This window comes from Drosophila virilis, chromosome X, assembly GCF_030788295.1.
Source record: "Drosophila virilis strain 15010-1051.87 chromosome X, Dvir_AGI_RSII-ME, whole genome shotgun sequence".
Taxonomy (NCBI): Eukaryota; Metazoa; Arthropoda; class Insecta; order Diptera; family Drosophilidae; genus Drosophila; species Drosophila virilis.
The window spans coordinates 8,961,605-8,984,579 of NC_091543.1; the positions used below are offsets into that span (position 1 = coordinate 8,961,605).

General features: G+C 42.7%; 1 protein-coding gene across 6 annotated transcripts in view; it reads left to right on the forward strand.

The window, feature by feature from the left end:
- The window catches only part of Ten-a (tenascin accessory), a 289,872-nt gene that overhangs the window by 202,398 nt on the left and 64,499 nt on the right, over nucleotides 1–22,975 (forward strand). For all 6 annotated transcript variants that reach the window (XM_032440757.2, XM_032440759.2, XM_032440758.2 and 3 more), the window contains 2 exons: nucleotides 13,006–13,305; nucleotides 15,811–15,917. In XM_032440757.2, the coding sequence (XP_032296648.1) occupies nucleotides 13,006–13,305; nucleotides 15,811–15,917 (407 nt within the window). The remainder of the gene's footprint in view (nucleotides 1–13,005; nucleotides 13,306–15,810; nucleotides 15,918–22,975) is intronic.

The window sequence follows — 22,975 nt, forward strand, 5'->3', positions numbered from 1 at the left end:
CTTTGGCAGGCTCATCCTTAGGCTCTCATCATCATCCCCATTTATACGCGCAAATATTTGCGCTTTACGGCGTATTTTTTGCGTTTTTTTTTTGTTTTGCCTACCGCGCACTCATCCCCTCTCCCTGCCTCTCCCTCCTCTCGCTCGCTCTCACTCTGTTTTTTTTTCGGCCTCCCTCTGTTCGCTATCTGACATATAGATGCCCATTCAGTGCGAATGCCGCGCTACGCAACGAGCCGAAATGAAAATGTTTAAATGAAAGATTGATTGGATTTTGATGAATTTCGACTACACACACACACACACACACACACACACACACACGAACACACACACGAGCACACACACAATGTACGTTCTTTTCGGGCCTTTTATACAGCATTCGTTTCAGTTTGATAAGCGCACCCCACGCCCTGCCACGCCTTGCTACGCCCCCGTCTCTGCTGGCAAAAATGATTTTCAGCTTAAAGTCAAGTAAATCAAAGTAAATCAACATTTGCACTCACCAACAATTTCCATGCGAAAAATTATGCGAATATTTTCTTTTGTGTGTGCATTGACTTTTCCTTTCTTAGCTGCTGCTGCTGCTTCTTCTTCGTCGTTCACCTGTCGCCCAACAGATTGTGCGGAAAGTGCTTCAACGTTGCATTGTTGCAAGAAGTATCAGAGGCAAGGGCATTGAATAAGTTAAACGAATATAAGTACTCGTAAGCCGAAATGGCTTTCAATTGAAATAAGCTTCAAACGGGTTCGCCCGAACGTGATCTCAAGTTGAGACCTTTGTAATAGTCAATGCCCGCTGCAGCTGGCATTCGGCTTTAGGGTACTTCTCCAGACTTAACTATTGATGCAGTTGCTTAGGTACATCGAGTTTCTTTTCATTAGTCCGATTCAAGTGAAATAAATATATATCATATACGATTTGTATCATATTTATTATTATTTTTATCGATTTTACTTGTGCTGTTTGCTTGCATTGGAGTTTCTTGGCATATTTCTTCAAAGATATTTGTTACATGACAAGCCAATACCGCTTTGACTTAGATCGGCTCAAAGAGTCGCTGCGATTTGATGTCTACACACAAATAGTTGGATGGGTAATAAAACATCCTTGGCTAAGCTGCAAGACTGCCAACGTTGAGCATGGTTTTATAGCTCTGAGCTAAACAATTACCATTTACTGCAGAAGCATTAGATCTTCTAAATTTTTGTAGACGACTGAGTTCCGACCGAGTTCGAATCAAAGGCTGTCTTTGGGCTAAGCTGAAGGCCTTGGTAATCGATTAAATATATCGAATTAATCGATGCGATAATAGACTTCTAGTTTTTCAATAAAATTGCAAGATTTGTGGTATGGAATTACACTCCGTGAATAAATGTATGAGCGAATGCATGTTTTGTTAGTGTCATTTTGTATTTTTATTGCCTTGACAATCGACTAAATTGATCGAAGTAACGCATCGATTAGATTATGTTATTAGCTTTTTGAACATTTATTTCTTCCAGCTTTCAAGCTTTTAATCAATTTGCAAAATGTGCGCAGCAGATAAATGAATGAACGAGTGAATGTTTTGTGAATCATTTCTTGCTGTTGTGGTCAGCAGACCGCACATAAAACTTAAAGTGGACTCTGCACACAGTATGGCGCGGGACGGGCGATGGCGGACGGGGAGCGGTTGGGTCAGCATCATTAGGATCATATGTCATCCCACTGTGGCTGTGGCAACGCTGCGCACACGGAACTAATGAATTTTTCATATATATGGCAACCACGGCTGGGCGCTGCAAGGGTGGCAACATCAGCGACAGCGACAGCGGCAGCGGCTGGTGATGCGGTGGTTGCTGCTCTCGGTGTGCTGTGCACTCTGTGCTGGGTGCTATGCGTTGTGCCTGCAGTTGACACAAAAACCAGATTAAAAGATTATGTTGCAAATTAACTCGGGGCCGGCGGACATCGGCGCGACCTTTTGCTGCAACAACAGCAGCAGCAAAAATGTTGCCACGCCCCTCAAAAGCATAAAGCGCACGCTACTATTAGACGAGATTTGTAGACACGAGCCAACCCTCTGTTGCCCGAACCGGATGCGATCCGCTGCGGCGGTGGTTGCTGTTGCACTTGCAGCTGCGTCGCCCGCCTGCCGCATCCTTTTTGCCGTCTAATTCAATTTATGCCTCGCGCAAATGGAAAATGCCATTTCATATTTTCTTTATTTTCATATGTATATATATATATACTTTTATATACTTTTTTGTGCCATGACAAAAGTGAAAGCCCTGAGCAGGGGCAGGCGTCAGTGGCAGGGGTCAGGGAGCAGGGGGCAGACACGTGGCTGGGCCTGATGACCCGCTGCGTGTCCTGCGTATTGCCTCAACTATTCCTTGCAATATATTTTGTGATTTTTCTATTGGCGGTGGTGGGGGGAGATTGCTTTGCCTTTGGGCAGCGCCCATTTTGTGTCTTTGATTTCTTGCCACGCCCCCGCCCACTGTCTGATGTGGCACTTCGCGCAATTTCCGTTATTAGCTCGATTGGTTTCTTTTTTTTTTGGGTATGGCAAAGGGGGCTGCGGACTGTGCCGAAAATATTGGCATATTTCATTTATGGACCTGCGATGGGCCATGCCACAGCAGGTGGCAACGTTGAATGTTGCCACTTGGCGCTCGCTCAACATGATTTCCTCCTTTTTTTGCATTTGCTTTATGCGCCGCCTAATCCTCTGGCAAACACCTCGGCGTTGCTGTCGGGCTCAAGCAGCCGGCACTTGCCACTTGCAACTTGCCACTTGCAACTTGCCACCCGCCACTCGACAAACAATTAATAAGCGCTCGCAAAATGTTTGAGGCGCTTATCGCGACGCTTTCACGCTCACCAAAGCACGGGCAGCCAGCTGCAAACACGGCTTAGGCCGGAAGCAGACCACGGCCAACCGAACATGTTCGCAACGAGCCGACTTTGTGATGCCCTGCAAACAAAATAAATGAAAGTTGTGGTACATACATTTGTCGACTTTGATCTATAGTATATAGTTTTCAAAAGAATTTGTCTATACTCGTATACTCGTAGGGCTTGATATCCAGGAAACTTGGTTCAATTGGAACCATCTAAAATTCTGATATTGAATCAAAACTTTATTGTATTTTTTATTAAATTGTATGTAATTAAAATAATCTTGCAACTTTATTAAGCATTTTAAATACCAAAATATAATCCAAATAAGTTTTAACTATCTTCTTCAGACAATTTCTATAATCAATTTCGCCCTGCTCGAAATTCCCCAAAGCACTCAAGTCTTTGAGTAATCAAATCTTAAGCCCTTTTGACCACACTTACGTCATGAGTACTTGTAAGTACTTTGTTTTAAGATATGTGATTCTTTGTTAGTTTCAAAAGCAAATATAGATTGTATTGGAATTTGGACTTGAGATCTTTTGCTGGGACATTTTTGCTGCTTCTGCCAACTGATAAGCAGGGTATTTTTGTGTTTGCCACTGTTGTTGTTTTTGTGTTGTAAATTATTTATTTGCAAGTGACAACAAATTAAGCCGCTGTTCAAACTTCCAAGTCAAGGCTGTAAATATTTAATAAGAGCCATAAACGTGAAAATGCCACCAAAAGGCGGACTCAAAGGGCTTGGTGAGGGGAAGGGATTTGAAATGTGGGGCGGGCGGCACATAATCATGATGTTGGTGCTGCTGCTGCTGCTGCTGGTGGCGTCGCTAAATTATCAACTCAACAGACAGCGTTAAACAAAGTACGCGAAGAGAATAAAAGTAAACGACGAGCTGGCGGTACAAAAAAAAAAAAAGGGCTCAGGCCGTGTACCCAGAGCCAGGTCGAGGCTGCAAATCGGCCCTTAATAATATTAATTCCGCCGTCATAACAAAATTTAGCGTGGCAAACGTTGAGGCATGGCCAGGGGCGGGCCGTGGGGACGGGGGCGACTGAAAAATGCTTTGATCATTGGCAGCCGCCGCTGCACACACACCGCCCCCACAGCGGCTAGAAGGCAACGCCGACAACGTCGCTGCTCCCTCGGGGTGTTATTAGTCACATGGCGGCGGCATCGAGTGCCGAGTGCAGGAGCAGGCACAGCCAGGCAGAGGCGGACGCGGGCGGCAACAGGAGCAGGCGGGCCGCCGGCTGGGGTTGCCATTTCGCTTGGCTTGCTCCGGTTTCGTTTATATATACATATATATTTTTTTTTGTAGAATCATCTGCTATGAGAGCGCGTAACTGATAGCAGTGACGCTCCCCTCCCGCAAACTCCCAAGCTCCCCCGCCAAACACACGATTCGTCCATGCGAGGCAGCAACAATCTGCCCTGTGCTGCAAGCAGCGGGCCGTTGCTTTTTTCTTAGATCATTAACGTTTGGGTTGCACGCTTTGGTTTAACATTTGGATGCAATAGTCAGACGGGTGGTTGCTTGGGGAAGGGCGAAGCGAACAATGCGTACTAGAGTTAAGTTTTATGAAGTAATTTTCAATTTTACAGGCGACAAGCAACCATTTGCATAACATAAAACAATTATTTACACACAGTAAAAAGATTTGCCAGGTAGTTTACAACGAACTTGCAAACTGTAAGAGCTCGAATTAAGTCAATTTTAACATCAAACTTGTCAAAAATAGAAGTAGAAATGTCGTTAATGCTGACTTTGACTTGAAAAGAGAAATACTGCAAGTCGAAGTAAGCGGGAAACTCTTTAAATAATGGCAAACACATTTTAGATGCATTTTAAGAAATAGAAATAAACAAATGGAAATCGACAAAAGTTGAATTGTGAAAGCTTTTGGCTTGAAAAGTGATGTGCCCCAGAAAGGAATCGATTGTGTTTGAACTATTTTATGCTATGTTTTATTATTTTTATTTTATTTATCTTTATTTTCCTTTCTAAGCTTCTTTCTTATGTTGAATTGGCCTTTGTTTTGTTAGCTTCTGGATAATTGATTCAGAGTCTGTTGCTTTTAAGCTGCTCGAATGTTTTATAAATAAATATTATCTTTTTGCTTAAAGTATGCGAATTTTCAGTTGCTTTCGCAGTGTGCGTTTGTGTGAGTGTGTGTGTATATGTATATGTCTAACTCTGCACTGCTCTCTCCTATCCCCCATATACACCCAATCCCTCTCTAAAGGCGCCAACGTGCGCTCATGGCGCCCATTGAAGCATAAGCAAAGTGCAAATCGGGGCCGTTGCACGCCCCCAAAAATGTTGCAAAAATATCGATATATATATATATACATATATATATATATATAATGTGCGCACATATATATGCGATACGCATGTGAGGGCATAAAAAATCAACGCAAAAGAAAAAAAAAAGACTGAAAATAAATCGAGTATAAAAAATTGTTTCAAGGGGTTGCAATTCGTTTGACAGCGCTTCGTAAATTCTCCTCAGTTGGGTTTCCTACGCTTGTTGCTTTCACGCTCGATAAAAATGGTTTATGTGTGCATGTGTGTGTGTGTGTGTGTGTGTGTTAAACACCTACAGTATAGGCCAGCCCTTCGCTGTGTGCCAGGCGTGATTACCTGCCTGCCCTTGGCTCTAGCCATGAGCCTTGGGCTTCTACCCCAGAGCGCACTCCTCCTGCCCACTCTCACGCCTCCTCATAGTTAGACTGGCCAGTGTCGCGCGTACCGCCCCCCAACCCACCACACCCATAGTCTTCTTTTGCCCTGCATAAAGCGCAGAGAGAAAGCAAAAAAAAAAAAAAATACCAGAAAATTTAATAAAAGCGCAAATTAATTTTGCGTCCAACCCTCGTAAATGCTGTTTCTGCCCTTCAGCTGCGGCTGCTGCTGCTTCTTCTTCTTCATCTTCAGCGGTCTGCTGTTGCTGGTTCTTCTTCTTCTTCTTCAGTTGTCCTGTAGTTAGTTACAAGTTTGTTGTCGTTGTCGTTGTTGTTGTTGTTGTTGTTGTTGTTGTTCTTGTTGTTGTTGTTGTTTTGGCAAAGTTTGGGCTCTTCTTCTGTCTGCGTTTGAGTTTGGCCGCTGTTTCGCTTAATTTATGGTCTCTGGGGCGCTGTCTACAGATTTATGCATTATTTGTAAATGAAAGTCAGAAACTAATTAAATTGATTTGCCTGCCTGCGTTTCTGTCTCCCCATCCGCCCCACCGCCGCTTGCTTTCTTTTTTCGCCTGTCTGTCGCCTGTCTATGTCTCTCACTCTCTTTGTGCAAAGTTTTTCTGTTATTTTTTTAGGCATTTCTCTTGCTTATTTGGTGCCCTTGTTTTTGGGCGAAGGGGGCAACTGAGAGAGAGGGAAAGAAGGAGAAAAATGATTGAGACACAGCTAGGCAAAGAGAGAGAGAGAGTGGTCCGGGCGAAGAAGATAGTGAGAGCGGATAGCGAAGAGGCAGCGAGCGTGATAGAGGTAAAGAGAATGCTAATAAACAAGAATGGCAATCAGCAAAAAGTAAAAGAGAACGGAGATAGACATAGAGAGAGAAAAAGAGAGAGAGAGAGAGAGAGAGAGAGAGAATGTCAAAAGAAGTCAGAAGATAGAGGAGTAGAGAGATAGAGGTAAGAATATAGTCAAAGGGAAATAGAGAGCTAAGAATTGAAAGAGACATAAGAAAATCAGAATATCTAACAGATACCTGACCAATAACATAAGCAAGAGAGAGAGAGAGAGGGACAGAGGGAAAGATCGAGAGGTGAATAGCTATCCCAACTTTCGTACGCCTTCTTGTTCTAGTACCAGTCGTATCGCCTCATTTAATCCATTTTAATTGCACCTCTTGACGCTTTTACGCGTGAATTCAATTCACCCCTGGGCGTGAATTCAATTGAATGTGTTTAATGTGCGCTAAAAACAGCTAAACTACCAGCTACTTCCCACTGCTATCCGCAGGCCAAGCTCCCGCCACGCACTTCTGTTTACATCAGTTTGGAAGCGCTTTGCCCCAAACACTTTGAGTTTTAATCGTATCTGAATTGCTATATATGCAATTCGCAGCACTTTAGAGGGAGCACACACGCTCGCGCGCACGCATGCACGCAAACTTGTATTACATAATAAACACAACTTAACCGAACTCAACAAAAACTTAACAGAACTTGGCTACTTTAGTCAAATTTCAATGTTTGCCCGACGGCAGGCAACACAACTGTTAAACAAATTTGTGCAGCTGATGAATTTCCATTCTCATATTTATTAAGTAAGATGCAAGGGGGTGGGGGCGGGGGATTTGGGATTGGAGTCGGTGGGGCTTAGTCACAGAACCCCCTTTGAGCACAGCCCCCTATACGATGCATATGCAGCTGCCTCTGGCCATTGGCCATTGGCTGGCTGTTTCTAAAGTTTAGTGCGGCAAGTGAAACACACACACACACACTCACACGCATGCTCACACTGACAACAAGTGGAACAAACTATAAGTTCGTTTTTGAAATTCTGCGTCCATTGTTCGAGCTGCTCATTCGGTTGGGTCAAGTCGTGCCCGCACAACGCTAAACTAACAACGCCCAAAACGTGATTTTCGCAAAATTTTCACACACACACATACATACACTCGCAGGCACACTCGAACACACCGAGAGAGGGAAAGGCTCCCACAGGTCGGTTTTGGTCTCGCGGTTCGCGGTCGTTTGCCGCCTGCTGACTGCGCCCCCTCACTCTACGCCCCTGCCTGGCCCTGCTCTAGCAAGTTTTTCAGGCGTTTTTCGGTCGGTCGGGCTACGCGCCGTAGATAAAGCCAAACAAAATTACACGCTGTGCGGAAACGTGCTAGAAAAATGAAGCGCAAAATCAATAATAATTCACAGACACACATACACACACAGAGTGCTAGGTTCTTGGTTGCGGGAGGGTGTGAGGATGTGAGGCATGCGGCACATTTGAAGGAGTTGGGCGAAATTACAAGCGAAATTGGCGCACAAAAGACAACAAACTACAAAAACGCTACGTGGCCGCAGCGACTAATGCAACAAAAGTGACGACAACAGCAAAAACAACAAAAACAACAAAAACAACAACGAGAGCAACAACAGCAACAGAGACAATAACAACAATTGCTGCAGTTTGTCAAACAAATCAGCGCAACTAATTGATTGGACTTAGAGTCCTATGAACCTGCATAGAAACCTGCCAACTGTCAATTGCAAATGAAACCGAGTCCCATAAACTGAATACAGCAATTGGATTTAACGACAGAATTAAAAGACAAACGCACACTCATACAGGCAGAGTGTGTTTGTGTGGGAAAAGCGGACGAGGCTTTGAAGTGGCAGAAATGGAACCAGAAAGAGTTCAGTCAAAGACTAAGCCAGAAATGTCCATAACTGATAAAAATAAGAGATATATAGAGCATAAGCTACAAGATGAAAGATAAGAAATGTCCGAAAAATACTAAAGATACAATTTACCAGATGAAAACTAAAAAATACGAGATCTATATGTGATACATCTAGACTGAGGAAATGAAGCATTTGATGATATTTAAGCCAGAGCATGCTCAAGATTAATATATATACATCATATAGATACAGGATACCAGATACAAGATACCTTCAAGCCAGATGTTATCTACAACTATATTAAATCTAAGCCTCAACAGCTCGGAATAGGCAATTACGGAAAATGTTGCGTTTCGAATGATTTTCTGGCTGACTTTTTCAGAAATAATTTTTGTTTTTTAGTAGTTACAACAACAACAGCAACAATTACAATTCCGTTGCAAAGGGCTTTAATTTTTTATGCGTTGCATTTAAATAAAAATTAAATTAAATGCACACTTAAAACAACAACTGAAACAACAATTTGCCATGGCAACAACAACAACGCGCAACGACAACTACAAATGCCATTTGAAGTTGCAAAATGCGTTGCGCTGCACTCAAAAGTATGCAACATTTTTTTTGTTGCTTTTTGTTGCTGCTGCCCCGTCGAGTGGACTGCGACCTGATGGCTGTCAAGCGGGGACGAGGGCGCCTCATTTGGGGTCAAACTGTGTGGGGGGCTTGTCAGCAACAACAAAAGCAAGTAATAATGGCAGCAATATATACACACACGCACACGCACACACACACACACACACGCTGGACTCACCACTGCTGCCACATTTATGCGCAGGAAGCATTTGTAATGCCCTCCTGGCGACGCAAGAGTACACATGTAGCCCTTCACTGCACCCCACAGCACCACTTGACGCCCCCGCCATTAACTACCTCTGGCAACAAACATTTGGTGTGGATCCATCGTCGCCCGCAGCTGGTCAAGCTTTGGGCAAAGGCAGCCGAGCTGCGCCGAATGCGCATTGCCCTTACTTCAGTTGCTCTAATCTCAAGGCTGGTCACACTGACAATCCCAAAGATTTATTAGCTAATAAAAGTAACTGAAAATGTGTAGTTAATTTAAGGCAACTTGACCAAAGGAGTAGCTCGTGCCCCACTTCATTGCGTTAGCCTGGCTGCAGACTTAGTTTTACTTAGTCGCATATTAAAATCTCGAAAATTCTTGCAAATATCCATAAATTGTTGAGATTTTCTTAAGCTCTCTAGCCTTGGCGTAGCGTATACCAAATTTCCTCAAGTTAGTTTGCTTCCAAGCTTAGCTCACAGCTTTACAGCTTTGTACCCAAAGAATATTTACATTTCTAACAATTGGAATCTTTCAGTGCGCTACATTTTTTGTTTGATATCTAACAACTCTGCCTAGTTAACTGCGGCTCACAAATCAAAAACTCATAAAGCTTAGAAAATATTTAAAGTGTTCAACCCATAAGTATCCAGCATTGATCCTGCCAACTCTGCAGAGTGATAGCTCAGCCGAGGCTGCAGAAAGCCATGAAACGGGGCATATATCAAAATCTGTGTATTTTTCTTTATTTTTTTTTTAAGTTGTCTACAAACTGTTTGGTCGTTTCTTAATTAAAACCACTTGCACTGCTAGTCCATACCGAATTTCACAGCGATAGCTCAGCTCTAGGCTTAGTACGTTGAGGTCAACAAAAGCCAAATCCCTTAAAAACTCCGAAAAAAAAGGAACAAAACGTTGTAAAGCCAACAAAAAGTGGTCTATTTTTTCCGCATACACTACGAAAAAGTGCACAGCAAATGTGTTTTTATTTTTCTGTTGTTTTTTGTTTGTTTGTCTCTTTGTTGTTTTTTGTGGTACGCCCCGTTGCGTGCAGTTGGTGGCGCCTCCACCCATGCAGCACTGTGTGGTGCCTCCTTTGGCAGACTGTTTATGGTTTTCGGCTACAACTTAATTTAAATTGTTTAATTCTATTATTGTTGCTAATAAATCACAGGCACAGCTTGCGCTCAACGCTCTCTGGCTTAGCGTTTGCTAAGCTGGCCCCAAACACACACACACACAAACACACACACTCACACAAGCACATTTATCTTCCACACACACAAACACACACACACATGTTAAGGGACTAGCCGCCTGCTGTTGTCGTTGATTTTGTTGTAAGCGGCTTTCGTACTCATTTGGACCCTGCTGCTCTTCCTTGGCGCCTCTCTCTCTCTCTATCTCAGTGTGTGTGTGTGTGTGTGTGTGTGTGTGTGTATGTATATATGTCATGTATAAATTTTGCTGATCTGGTTGCCTTACTCGCTGGCAACTTTTGTAGGCGACTCGTAAATTTGCAGCTTGATTTTGGGTTGATTTGAAAATTCCGAATTGTTGGTCAGCGCAGCGCTGGGTTTCAGTTAGGGGTCAGCTAAGGCTTGATGCCACATTATGGTTCATTTTTGGTACCCAAACTGATTTTTGCAATGCTAAGCGCGTCAATCGACATTTTTCGGTCAAACGTTTCGCCGGCTTACCAATTGCTAAAGCCCAAAAGCAAAAGCAAAAGCAAAAAGAAAAAAAAAAGAACAAAAATAGAAAAAGAAAAAAGTTTTTGGCCCGCACGCAACCGCATGTCAAATGCAGGCCACGCTCGGGGCCATGCCTGTGCGGAGCAGCGGCTGCCCGAGGGGGGCACTGGTCGCGCAGCTCTTGACCAGCTGGCGACCGCTTGACATGGCCATAAATAACAAAGCCAAAATGGCGTCCAAAGCACACAAAAATTTGACAAGAGTCGAGCGGGCGAGCGAGCGAGCGAGCGAGCGAGCTGGCTAAAATGTGATATGTCAAATGCACTCGCCATTCTCGCCAAAGCTCAGTGAGTGAGGGAGGCGCAACGAGCGGGGGTTAGAGCAGCAGCCATTAAAGTTGAAAACGAAATAAATATAAGGATTGCATCCATAAAACTGTCTGAACTGGCGTCACAAATTCTATAAAAATTGCACTTTGCTGACTAATTTCGGCGTACTCTGGGCCCAAACGGAATTGGGAATGTCAGCTTATAAATATGGCAGCGCACAAAAGCAAAAATAAGTTTTGAGCGCAGCGAAAGTTAAATTATCTTGCAGTACACACACACACACACACACACACACACAATACAACCATAAAATATGAAATGAACTGCCTGCCGATGTGTTCCTCCGACTCCATTTCACAATAAGACCACTGAGCTACGCAGTCTGCTGGCCTTCTAGTTGAGCAGCAAGTCGGTCTCCCCAAACTCATTTATCTGGTCGGGATATGTTTTTGTAGACTTGAAAACAGCTTAAGTTTATATCTATCACTTCACTGGAGTTGAGACTGTAAATAGTTTGCGTGCTATCAAAATATTTAGTGTACTTAAACTTGTTAATTATAATGTGGAATCTTTTTCAATTTTTAACCTTACTTTTTTAATTGTCTGCATGTTAAGCTTATATTATATATGATCATATTGTACTTCAATCAAGTCTAAGATAATAGAATTAACAAAAACATGTCTGTTTCCAAATCGGATCTTAACATGGGGACACATAGACCGTAAAACAAAAAAGGTGGAATAGATATTGGACTATTCTTGCTTTGATCAGGAATACGCCAGCATTAAAATCTATTTAGTATGTTCATAGTAAAAACGCATTGCTAGTTAAAACAGATCGTCTGCTAACTAGAGTTGCGCCGCGAGATATTTAGCTGCATATATGCGTGCAAGCATGTAACATTTTTAAAGCTCTTTAAATGTTAACAATGTCGCCCCGAAAAAAATAAAAAACTTAATTGCATATTTTTGTGTGCGCAGTTTTCAAGTGCTCGGTCTCTCTCAACGCAATGCAAACATGTATCCAACTGTATATACACTATATGGCATATAAGTACTTGTACACACACACACACACGCACACACGGAGAGCTTGTGGGCGTGCCTGTATGTGTGTGTTTGTGTGTGTGTGCATGCGGTAATTCGAGTCCTTTGTCTTGTAAATCGCAGCGCTGGCAGTAACAAATAAAAAAAATATTACAAGTTGTATACTTGCGGGCGGCGCGTGAAAAAGGCGGCAGCTGCAAAATGTGTTGCATATTTACGGGGGCAGCGGCAGTGCAGCCAGCGTCGCTGCCGGCGTCGCTGCCTGTAGCTGCATTTCCGCTTAATGTTGAGCGATAATAAAATGCAAACAACAGCAGCAACAACAACATGTCCGCCTGGCTGCTGTGCAACGATAATGAAACAAAGGACAAACGCACACACACACACGCACACACACACACACACACACACACACTCACACACCCTCGGACACATACGCATTGATTTATGTTTTTTAATTTAAAATTTCCGCATCACTTAACCGTTAAAAATAATAATAACAATAACAGCAACAAGCCCAAAAAACAATAGCAATGTCTTTTGTGTTAAGTGCCACGCCCCCTGGCAACAGCAGCCCCACAAAAAATAGTGATACATATTTTAATACACATACACATATATAGAATATATATATATATATATATATATATATATATATAGATTATATTTTTCCTATATGTGTATATAGCTCAGATTTAAATATTACATTGTCGAGCGAAAAACTTTGAACATGTTTTAATTTCCGCATTACAAGCAGCGCTGCCTCTCACTCTCTCTCTCTCTCTCTCTGTCTCTCTGTCTCTATATTATGGTCACACACACTGACGCCATCTCTTTCGTTTTTTACAGATTGGGCGGCCACCCACAACAGATGCCACAAAGTATGTCAACTGGCAGCAACACAATCGGCCATGGTGGCATCGATCGCGGCGGCGTCGGCATGCCAATGGGCGCTGGTACCATGCCCGGCGGTGTGGGCGTTGGCGGCCAAGTGGGCGGGCCGCAAGTGTCTGTCGGTCCGCCGGGCAGCGGAGTTGCCGGTCCGCATTGCCAGATAAGCGGCTCACAGCCATTGGTTATGCCTGGATTCCCGTTGCGTAATTCGCACTCAGCGCATGCACCACATTATTCGCCATATTCACCATCCAGGTAAGCATCAACCCATCCATCCATCCATTCATCCATTAACAGTGGGTCAAACGCTGGGTCAACAATGCGTCCGGCCTGGAAAATGAATACATTCACACGCTTTACACTCCATTGAGTGCACCCGGCTGTGGGTAGAAGTAAATGAGCTGCCTGCCTGCCTGCCCGCCTGGCCGATTGGCTGTCAGCCTGCAGCTGTTTATGCACTTTGCTGTCGAAACTCTGCTTTGCGAACTTATCGTTTCGCTTCTCGCTGGCTCGGTTTAACTTCCTGTAGCATCTGCTATCTAATTTGTGTAGCTTCCCATCCATTCTTTCATACCATCTTTTTGATTTATGTGATCACTTCGACAAGTTTTAAATATTCACTTCGCTTCTCTTTTTTTTTTTTTTTTGTCCCAAAAGATGTCAACTTTTTACATTTTCACTGCACTTCTCTAGTTTTCTGCCCAATTTGAAAGCCATACGATTTTCACATCGATTCTCTCTTTACTTTTTACGCTGAAATCGAAACCTCTTTGATTTTCACTTCGCTTCTCCCTTTAATTTTTGTGCCGTCTTCGATTGCTTTTAAATATTCAATTCGCTTCTCGCTGCGTTTTGTGTCCACTTTGACACTTTTCACTTCCCATTTCTCTTTGCTTTTCGTGCACCCTTTAAAGCTTTTCGATTTTCACTTCCCTTTTCTCGTTGCTTTTTGTGCTCCTGCTGATTCCTCCTAGATTTTCGCTTCAGTTCTCTCTTTGCCCATGTTGTTAAACATTGGCTTTGCTTCTTTCTTGTCTTCTTTGACACCTTCTAAATTTTCAATTTACCTCACTTTTCCATTTTCATATTTCGATCGACCAATTCGGAATTATGTTTCTTTTGCATTTACGTACATTTTTACGTAGTTTTTCTAACACCTACTCAAACATCGCTTCTCGCACTTAGTTTAATATATTGAAGTCCTTCGCATTATCATTTCATCTTTCATCGTATCATTAACGTTAGCCACAGCTACTGTCTGTCACTTCTCACTGAAAAGCAATGAGATGCTTTTTGCTTCACTCCTAGCGCATATTTTAATATCTTTTCAGTTCTCACAATGCTTCTTTCGTTCAAAAGTTGCTTTAACTCCGTGGCTTAGAAGCTTCTTCCTTGACTCGCTTCAATTAAATCTTGTTGTCAGGGAAGATACAGAGTCGGAAAATTTGAATAGATAATTTTCCCTACTGTTTCACAATTTCAATTGCCCCAAGTACAAGAAGGCTCATTAGGTCTGCTAATTAATTTCATCATTGCCTACATAGGATTCACTCTGAAGTATGTAGTTGGAGTCCTTTTTCAGGCCATGCAAACAGAATCTTTGCTACAACTTTTATGCAATTAACTAGAGGCAGCTGTGACGCAAGGGCAGTGTCATTTTGCGTTGCTTTATTAAAAAAGTTGACAGTTGACAAACCCATTGGTGCATGTGTGTGTGTGTGTGTGTGTGTGTTTATGTGTGCAGTGTGTCTTTCGTTGGTTTCTGTGGTCGTTGTGCCATGTCAAACGGCTAAACCAACTTTTCACTCACTCCACACTGCGTCATGGGTTTACGCTGCATATGTAATGCTCTGTATGCGATAGAGATGAGAGCGATATTAAAGAAGCTGCAGCAGATAACAATTGCCCTGAAACTAACGAGTGGCGAGTAAAGTAGTGACAGCGGCTTTTCATATGAGTTAATTACAAAATACGAATGATTTAAAATAACGAATGTTTGGCAGTGTAGCGAGTGCCGTAGACTGGCTGGTTATTGCGTGTTTGAGAGTAGCGCGCATACAAAAACATCAAATGTTTTAGAGAAGCGACTCATTTAAATTAACGAGTACCCTTTGACGACGGATTTTATAGACGTTATCGAGTGCCTTAGAGTCTCTGCTAATCGAAAGTAGCGAGTGATGGAAGCGAGTATTGTTCAGGAGATTTTGCTTATTGCCTTTAAATAACTATTTGATAATGGTGTTTGGAATGCATTCAAATGCACTTATAGAATTGAGTAGCGAGTCATTTGAAGTAACGAGTATGCTAAAGTAGTGCTTAGTTTAGTTTTACGAATGACTTATAGTAGCATGCTATTTAGATTACTGACGTTTCCAAAGTAACGAGTAAAGTCTCGAGGGTTTTAATTATTTCCGATCGAAGCCTTCTCGATAAAATTTTTTATTATTTGTATCCCACTATATATATACTAAGCTGCGCTCACTCTGGTCACTCCGGCATCTCGTTACTAACAGCCATCGTCCCTCTCTAGGCTATTTTATGCCAGCTTCACTTCCTGTGTAGCCATCACCTTGTTTCTCTCTATATGGTGTCTGCTGCTGTTTGCCAGTTGTTAATTACAAATGCATTGCACAGTTTGTTTAACGCCCTCTTCCTCCCTCTTCCTGCCTCTCTCTTTCGCTCTCTCCTCTCTGTCTGTCTCAGCTTCCAATTTGTCTCTTTTACTCATTCGCTCACTGTTTTGCTTTGTTTCTTTTACAGGTTTCACATAGATAAACGCTGTCAACACCGATGTTCCTGGAAATGCTTGAGCATCGCCTTAATATTCATATCCGTCGTCCTAACCGCCATGTTGGCATACTTTGCAGGTAAGCATAGGGCGGGCAACGGTAAAAAGGGGGGCAGGACATATCCTCAATGTTTGCTGATGATGGCCAATGTGAATGTAAATGACAATGTTAATGTGAATGTGTGTGCGTGTGCGTGCGTCTGTGAAGTGTGGACAACGCGGCGTTGTCATAACGCCAAACACTGTTGATGAAAAATACACATACAAGTGCAAATAGAATGATACACACACGGGCTTACACACCCACAAGCACACACACACACACGCAGAAGACATACACTTATTATATATAGTACATACTTTATACACACTCACACACACACACGCGCAGTACAAGGCAAATACATCAAATTGTTTGCTTTACATTAGCGTTAAACGGTGTTAATTTACTCTCACACACACACACACACACACACACACACACACAAACACACACACACACAGGCACATGCAAAGAAACGCCTCGCTTTGCAACAGGCCCTCGAATGTTGATTATGTGAATAGTTGCATGTGCCAGTTGTGGGTCGCCATCTGCACAATTGACAAGCAATTACAAACCACATCGGCTGACACGCCTACCAGCAACCCCAGCCCCCTTCCTCCTCAAATTGTGATTCGATGTCGTATCGAGAAAACATTCAAAGTCCATGAGAAACCATAAAAGCATTCATTTCTATAGAAGCTAGAATACTTGTGTGTGTCTATTTAAAAAACAGCTTGTTCTGATTGACTGTGCTCAGAAGTTGAAGTACAGTAGTCACCCTTTGTGAACTACAAAGCGGTCGCTTGTACGGTATTTTGCCTAATGCCACACGCAACTGTAGAAATTGATGGAATATCTACCACCCAAGTGACCTTAGACCTATTTTCCAAGAACTTTGCTTGGATTTATTTGCGAAATGTTTTATGGAGTAGAGTTCGTTTGAAAGGTTCATTTCGAAAATTTATTCTATTTTTTTTTTTGATTTATATTTATATATCTATGTGAAATGTAACTTAAGACATGAAGTTCTAGTTCTAGCACGGGCGGAATATGAGCGAGAAAACTAAATACCCACACCCTTAATTATATAGATGAGGCTTAAACTAAAGCTGCTCGTTTGCCTCTTCTATATTTAGTGCCATAATTTCATTTTCATGGCAGTATTTAACTCTCTTCACTTCTTTCCACTCTGTTTAACACAAATGCCCGCTCTCTTCCCCTTGTCAATGCTAAATACAGTTTGTGCCTCATTTTGTTTAGCTTTTCAGTAATTTTTCGCAATTGTGCTTAGACGTAACTTTTTTTGTAATCTGAGTAAAGCAGCATAATTTACAAACTCCGCTCAACCCACTTTAAATTTCAATTCCCCCATGGGGCTGGGGCTCCAAACTATTTGTGAGTCCCTTTGCACCTCTCCATTTCCCTATCGCCCTCTCTATCTCTTCTGCTTTGACTGGCACTCATAGCTCTCGCTCATTAGCTGACAATGGCAAATTAACAAAATTTTGAAACGCCAGCGCTTGAAGGCATGCAACACATACACCTTTACGCACAAACACACACACACACACACACACACGCACACACAAAAGTGCACACACGCGTACACGCACACAAAAGTAGAAAATGTTGCTTCAACCAAATTGAATGCGGCAGCTGGAAACGCGTTTTTACTCAGCTTTTGTCTTTGTCTCTGTTGTTGTTGTTGTTGCTGTTGCTGTTGTTTACAACTTGATAATTAAACACGTTTCGTGTTGTCATTGTTGTTGTTGCCGCTGCTGCTGTTTTTGCTGCCACCTTTTAAATTATATTTACAGGTCAATTTGATTTTTTACTGCCAACCTTTTTGCAAACGGAGCAACTTTTGAGCGCCTTCACTCTCGCACCTCCTGCTCTACTCATTACGTCTCGCACCTCGCCCTCTCTTGTCTGGCTCGTTGCAAATTGTTCTTTTTGTTGTTGTTGTTGTTATTGCTGTTGTTGTTGTTGCTGGGCAGCTGCCGTGTAAGCATCGCTCCACAAAACTTTGCACATTAAAATATGTAAATTTTAATTTGAAACAAAAGGGTTGACGTGTCGCTACCCTACCTCAACACAAACAAACCGACAACAGACTCCCCCCCCACCTTTTTCACCCACACACACACACACAACCATCATCATACTTTACCGCCCCTCAAACCCGACGCCTTTGTGCCTTGGCATTTTATTAAGTAAAGCATTTGCGCAACTTTTTTGGTTATTTTTTGTTTCTTTCTTTTAGTTGCTTTTATTTATTTATTTTTTTTTTTAACACTTTGAAGCGAAGCTCTGCCAACTCGCTTCATAAATTGTGCGCACAAGTTTTTGGTTACATTTCGTCTGCAAAAGAAGTTGCCAGCTGGTAAGTGGGCGTGGCTCAACGTATTTCACGTAAAAGAGAAGTCGGCATTTGAATATCTATTGATATGCAGTTGTATGTTCATTTCAATCATTCGACAAATAAACATAAAATAATTCATAGCCGAAAATATGAATAATTGTTATCATGCTAATGCTGATCTAATTCAGATTATATCTATTCAGGTATATATATACCTGAGTATGCTACTCACCCTCATTCCATTTGATGAGAAGCACAAGTTATTTAAGGACACATTTTCAAAGCCCCTTTAGAATACTAATTAAATGAATTTATTAGTGTCTTCTCTTTGCATGTAAAACGAAGTTAAATAATTAAATATTAACTGATCATTTTAGCAGAATTTGAACCAGCGACTTCTCGCTTGTCAGTCTGACACTCACGCTGTACGGCTGCGTTCTTTACTAAACTTTGAGCACCATTTTTCCACCACTCGGAGCTAGAATTTTCGTAGCTCAGCTTTCTTGTCAGTCAGTCAGTGAGGCAGGGAAAACTCTTTTATGTATTATATATAAATGAATTTTTCTGTGGATATTGACTTCGAGTAATTGTTGTCTTTTTAGATTTTGAGCTCTGCGTCTCAATTTCGATAATAGATTGCAGCGCGTGACAGTCGAATGTTATCTGAGCTTTGGCCCAGGACATTCTTTTGATAAATCCTCACACACCCGACAGCACCTCGCTGGCCCCTACACATACATATACAGAGCTGCTTACTCATTTTGTGGTGGGGCGACGGGATGGAGCGCAGCTATTTGACTTGAAGCGTGCTGCGTTTAATTTATTATCTACGCTTTTAGCAGCAACAGCAGCAACAACAACAACAACAACAACAACAATGGCAGCTGCTGCCTTGAGAGTCACAGGCTCTGATTTACAATAACAACGTGCGCTGAAGGCAGCATCCAAAAGTTGCGGCTTTCTGGCTGCTTTTCGGTAGCTTTTCTACCAAGGCCCACACACCAACCTCTGTGACCTCACCCAGTCAGTCCCCTCCCTTACCCTCCGCCCGCTTTACAACCGTGAGCTGCTGTTGTTGTTGCTGCTGCTGCGGTGTCACAACGTTGCAAGTGAACGAAAACAAATTTACAACAAACCACGAGAAAAATGTGTGATGCCACTTGGCTGGCTGGCTCAAAAGCAACCCCAAAGACCTCGCCGCACGCTCCCCCATCCCTCCTTCCGAGGATCCATTCCTCCCCGCCGCCCCCCTATGGGCAGGCACTTTACTTTAGCGCTTTGGCGCACAAAATGAATTTAAGTTGAAAAGTTGTGAACATTATGTGGGTAGACGCCAGCAGGCGGCATCATGTGGGGGCTATTTGGTAGAGATGCGGCGGTGAGGAGGGGCGATAGAGGGAGGGGAGTTTGTGCCAAAAGCTGCGTGTGGATTTCACTGATTTAATTGTTTGCTAGTCTGTGTGCGAGTGAGATAGCGATTGAGCGAGCAAGCGAGACGACATGCTTGAAATTTATCTTTTAAAAATAATGTATTAATTTGTGTGGCTACCCTCGTGTGTGTGTGTGTGTGTGCGTGTGTGTGGGTGTGTGAGTATGCTGAAGCTGTTGGCTTGGACTGGGACTATCCATAAACTCATTTGTGTAAAAAGCTTTCTGTGTTGTGTGTTGGCTGCCGGCTTCACTGCGCTGCGGTAAATGAATTTACGCTTCGCCGACATCTATGTGTGTGTGTGTGTGTGTGTGTGCCAGTGTCAGTGTGTGTGCCTGTGAATGTGTGTGGGTCGTTTTATGGTTGAATAGTTTTAAAGCTGCGGGGTTAAGATAGAGCACCAGCAGCAGGTGATGAAAGCAACCCGACTACGCTTTAGCTTTTAATAGTGGCTAATATTTTTGCAGCTGCTGTGCCATCCACAGCCCCACCATGCTGTGTGTATGGGTGTGTGTGTGTGTGCGACGTCTGTTTGCGCAATCATTTTCTATTAATTAAGCGCAAGAGGGTTTAATAAAATTAGCAAACACTTGCGGGCGGGCCATCTGTGCCACAACTGACTGTCTCCTGCGCAGCGTGTGTGTGTGTGTGTGCGAAAGTGTGAGCTTGTGTGTAGCCAGACATTTAAAAATACACACACTGATGCGCACACTCGCACGCACACCATTGTCAGTTAATTAACAAGCGCAAACACATGAGTTTGGGCGGGGCTTCGCTTTGTTTGCTTGCATCATCTGTGGGCGGACATGCCCTTAATTTGATTTGCATTTTGTTGCCTTCACGGCGGTATCTACTTGCTCAACCCCCCCTTTCCGCTCCAATGTTAAGAAATTTGATGAGTACAAACCAAAAGTGTTGCCTACTTCTGTGGGCAGCTCACGAGCCAGTGCAAAAAGTGTTGCCTACTTTTCAGGGCATTCTGGAAAAGTGCTGCGAATGCCTAAACAAGTATACGCAAATGTTGGCATAGAGAAAGGGTAATACTGTGCGGAAAGGGGGGCTGGGCTTATGTGGGACACTTCCATGGGCCAAAGCAGCTGTCAAAAAGTGTTGCCTACTTTTTAGGGCAAACGCTTTCTGTGCTGCAAATGTTGCAAATAAAATAGACTGCAAATGGTAAATGAGGAAGAATGTGACTGTGCGTGAGATATACACACACACAAACACAAACACACACATATAGACAAACACCGCTGCTATGCATCAGCTACTATACGCGAAGTCAACATTTGAGCGTCAGCTTTGAATGCAAATTCCCAACTTTTCACAAGTTTCCCTTTATTTTTTTTACGAACTGCCACAGGCAATGCCCTTCAGTCAGTCTTTCTATCCTTTCAACCGTTTTTTTTCTTCGGCACAAAGCTACTTTACTCGACATATTAGCAGCAATGACAAGAGTCACGACTTTTTTCTGACCACACTCAAAAAGTATAAATGCATTCCCATAATTTAGAAGCTGAAGACAGATTGTGAGAGCGATAGAGCCCGGGAAAGCAATATAATTTCATATATAATAATGAGCATATGATTATGTAATCCCATTTATGCTTTCGTATGAATAAGTTGTATAAAACCTAGTATCCAAAAATTGAAAACCGCATTTTCGTAGCTGAAAATTATCATTTTTCTAATATTTCCGCAATTAAAATTATTTGCAAATTATACGTAAAATCAATTTGTTTTAAATTTGAAACACGCACCATTTAGTTTTGGATTATTTAATCAGGATTTTCGTGGTTTTCCATTTAAATAGCAAACTTTATAACATTTGTTTGCATCGCCCTTCGCACATTGCGTGTGTGGGACTCTCTGTGTGCTTGTATGTGCTTGTGTGTGTGTGTGTGTGTGTGTGTGTGTGTGCAAATGACTGTCATAATTTGCTAGCCAATGTATGCGATATATCTGTCATATCTATGAGATAATCGACCGCAGTGTCAACAGGACAACAACGTGACATGTGGAGCGACCGCAGCAGCAACAACAAACCCAGCCTGGCCAAGCAATTGTTGTTGTTGTTGTTGTATGCACAAAATCGTTTGAGCAGGGCACGGTTCGAATTACCACTGATGCGTCACTTTCTATCATAACAATAACAACAACAACAACAACAACTGCAACGGCAGCAGCGATAAGTGCAACTGCAACAGCTGCGACAGCAATAACAACAATGATATTGCCTGACAGCAGGGCAGGCACAAGCGGCAGCAATCAGGACATTTAACATGTTTGACTGGCAGCTCAAAGGGTGTCGTCGCGGGTGGTCTATGGGGCTGGCCAGGCCGCGGATGCGGATGCGGATGAGGATGCGCATTGCAGTAGTTATCGGAAATAGGTTAATCGATTTTTAAGCGAATAAACTATCGGAAACTCATACGATATGCACTGTTTCACAAATTGTGTGCCACCCGCTCCCTGCCTATCCTCTGGCTCTTCATCGTTGTCATTTGCCATATGAGCAGCTCATGGCTTATGCGATTTCATGAATTTCATTTGAATGTTTACGGCTGCGCTTTGTCGGGTTCAAACACTTAATTTGCTGCTGGGCACCTGCGAGCATTTAATTTGGCATGCACATTCACATAGCACTCACATAGCATTCACAAAGCATTCACATACCATTCACTTCGGGCACTTTGGGCTCCTCTGCGGCTTTCCTGGAAATTAGATGCGCACCGTCTGTCAATTGGTTTGACAGCAACAATCTGGCAACGCTTGAGCGCTGGCAACTCTAACCAGACTTGATTGTTTTTGCGCTCTGCTGTGCTTTTGAGAGCACTTCAATTCAATTGCAGCAGTTGCATGCTTCCTCTTTAACCCCCTCCCTGCTTGCGCAGAGTCATTGTGATATATTCTCACTTGAGTTTAGCCACAAGCTGTGCTTCTTTTTTAGGCTTTACTGTAGTCAATTAGTCACTCGATTTGGTTTGTCTTTCCCACTCCCTTTCTCTTTCTCTCGCTCCTTTTTGCATTTTGTGGTTTTCTGGCATCTCTAAGCAATTCTTGGAAATCTCTTGTGCTTGCATGCGGCCAATCGAGTGACGTTGCCTATGCCTTACCGCAACAAAGAACCAAAATTAGTCAAGCAAAAAATAACGAGTAGAAAGTGATGAGCAACGAGCAACGAGTAACGAGTAGCAAGTAGCAAAGAGCCAGAGTTGCCTTGAACATTTGCAACAACGAAAAATGAATAAAGACAATATTATGAAAATCTTTTTTGTAACTAATCAACATTTTTAAGACGTA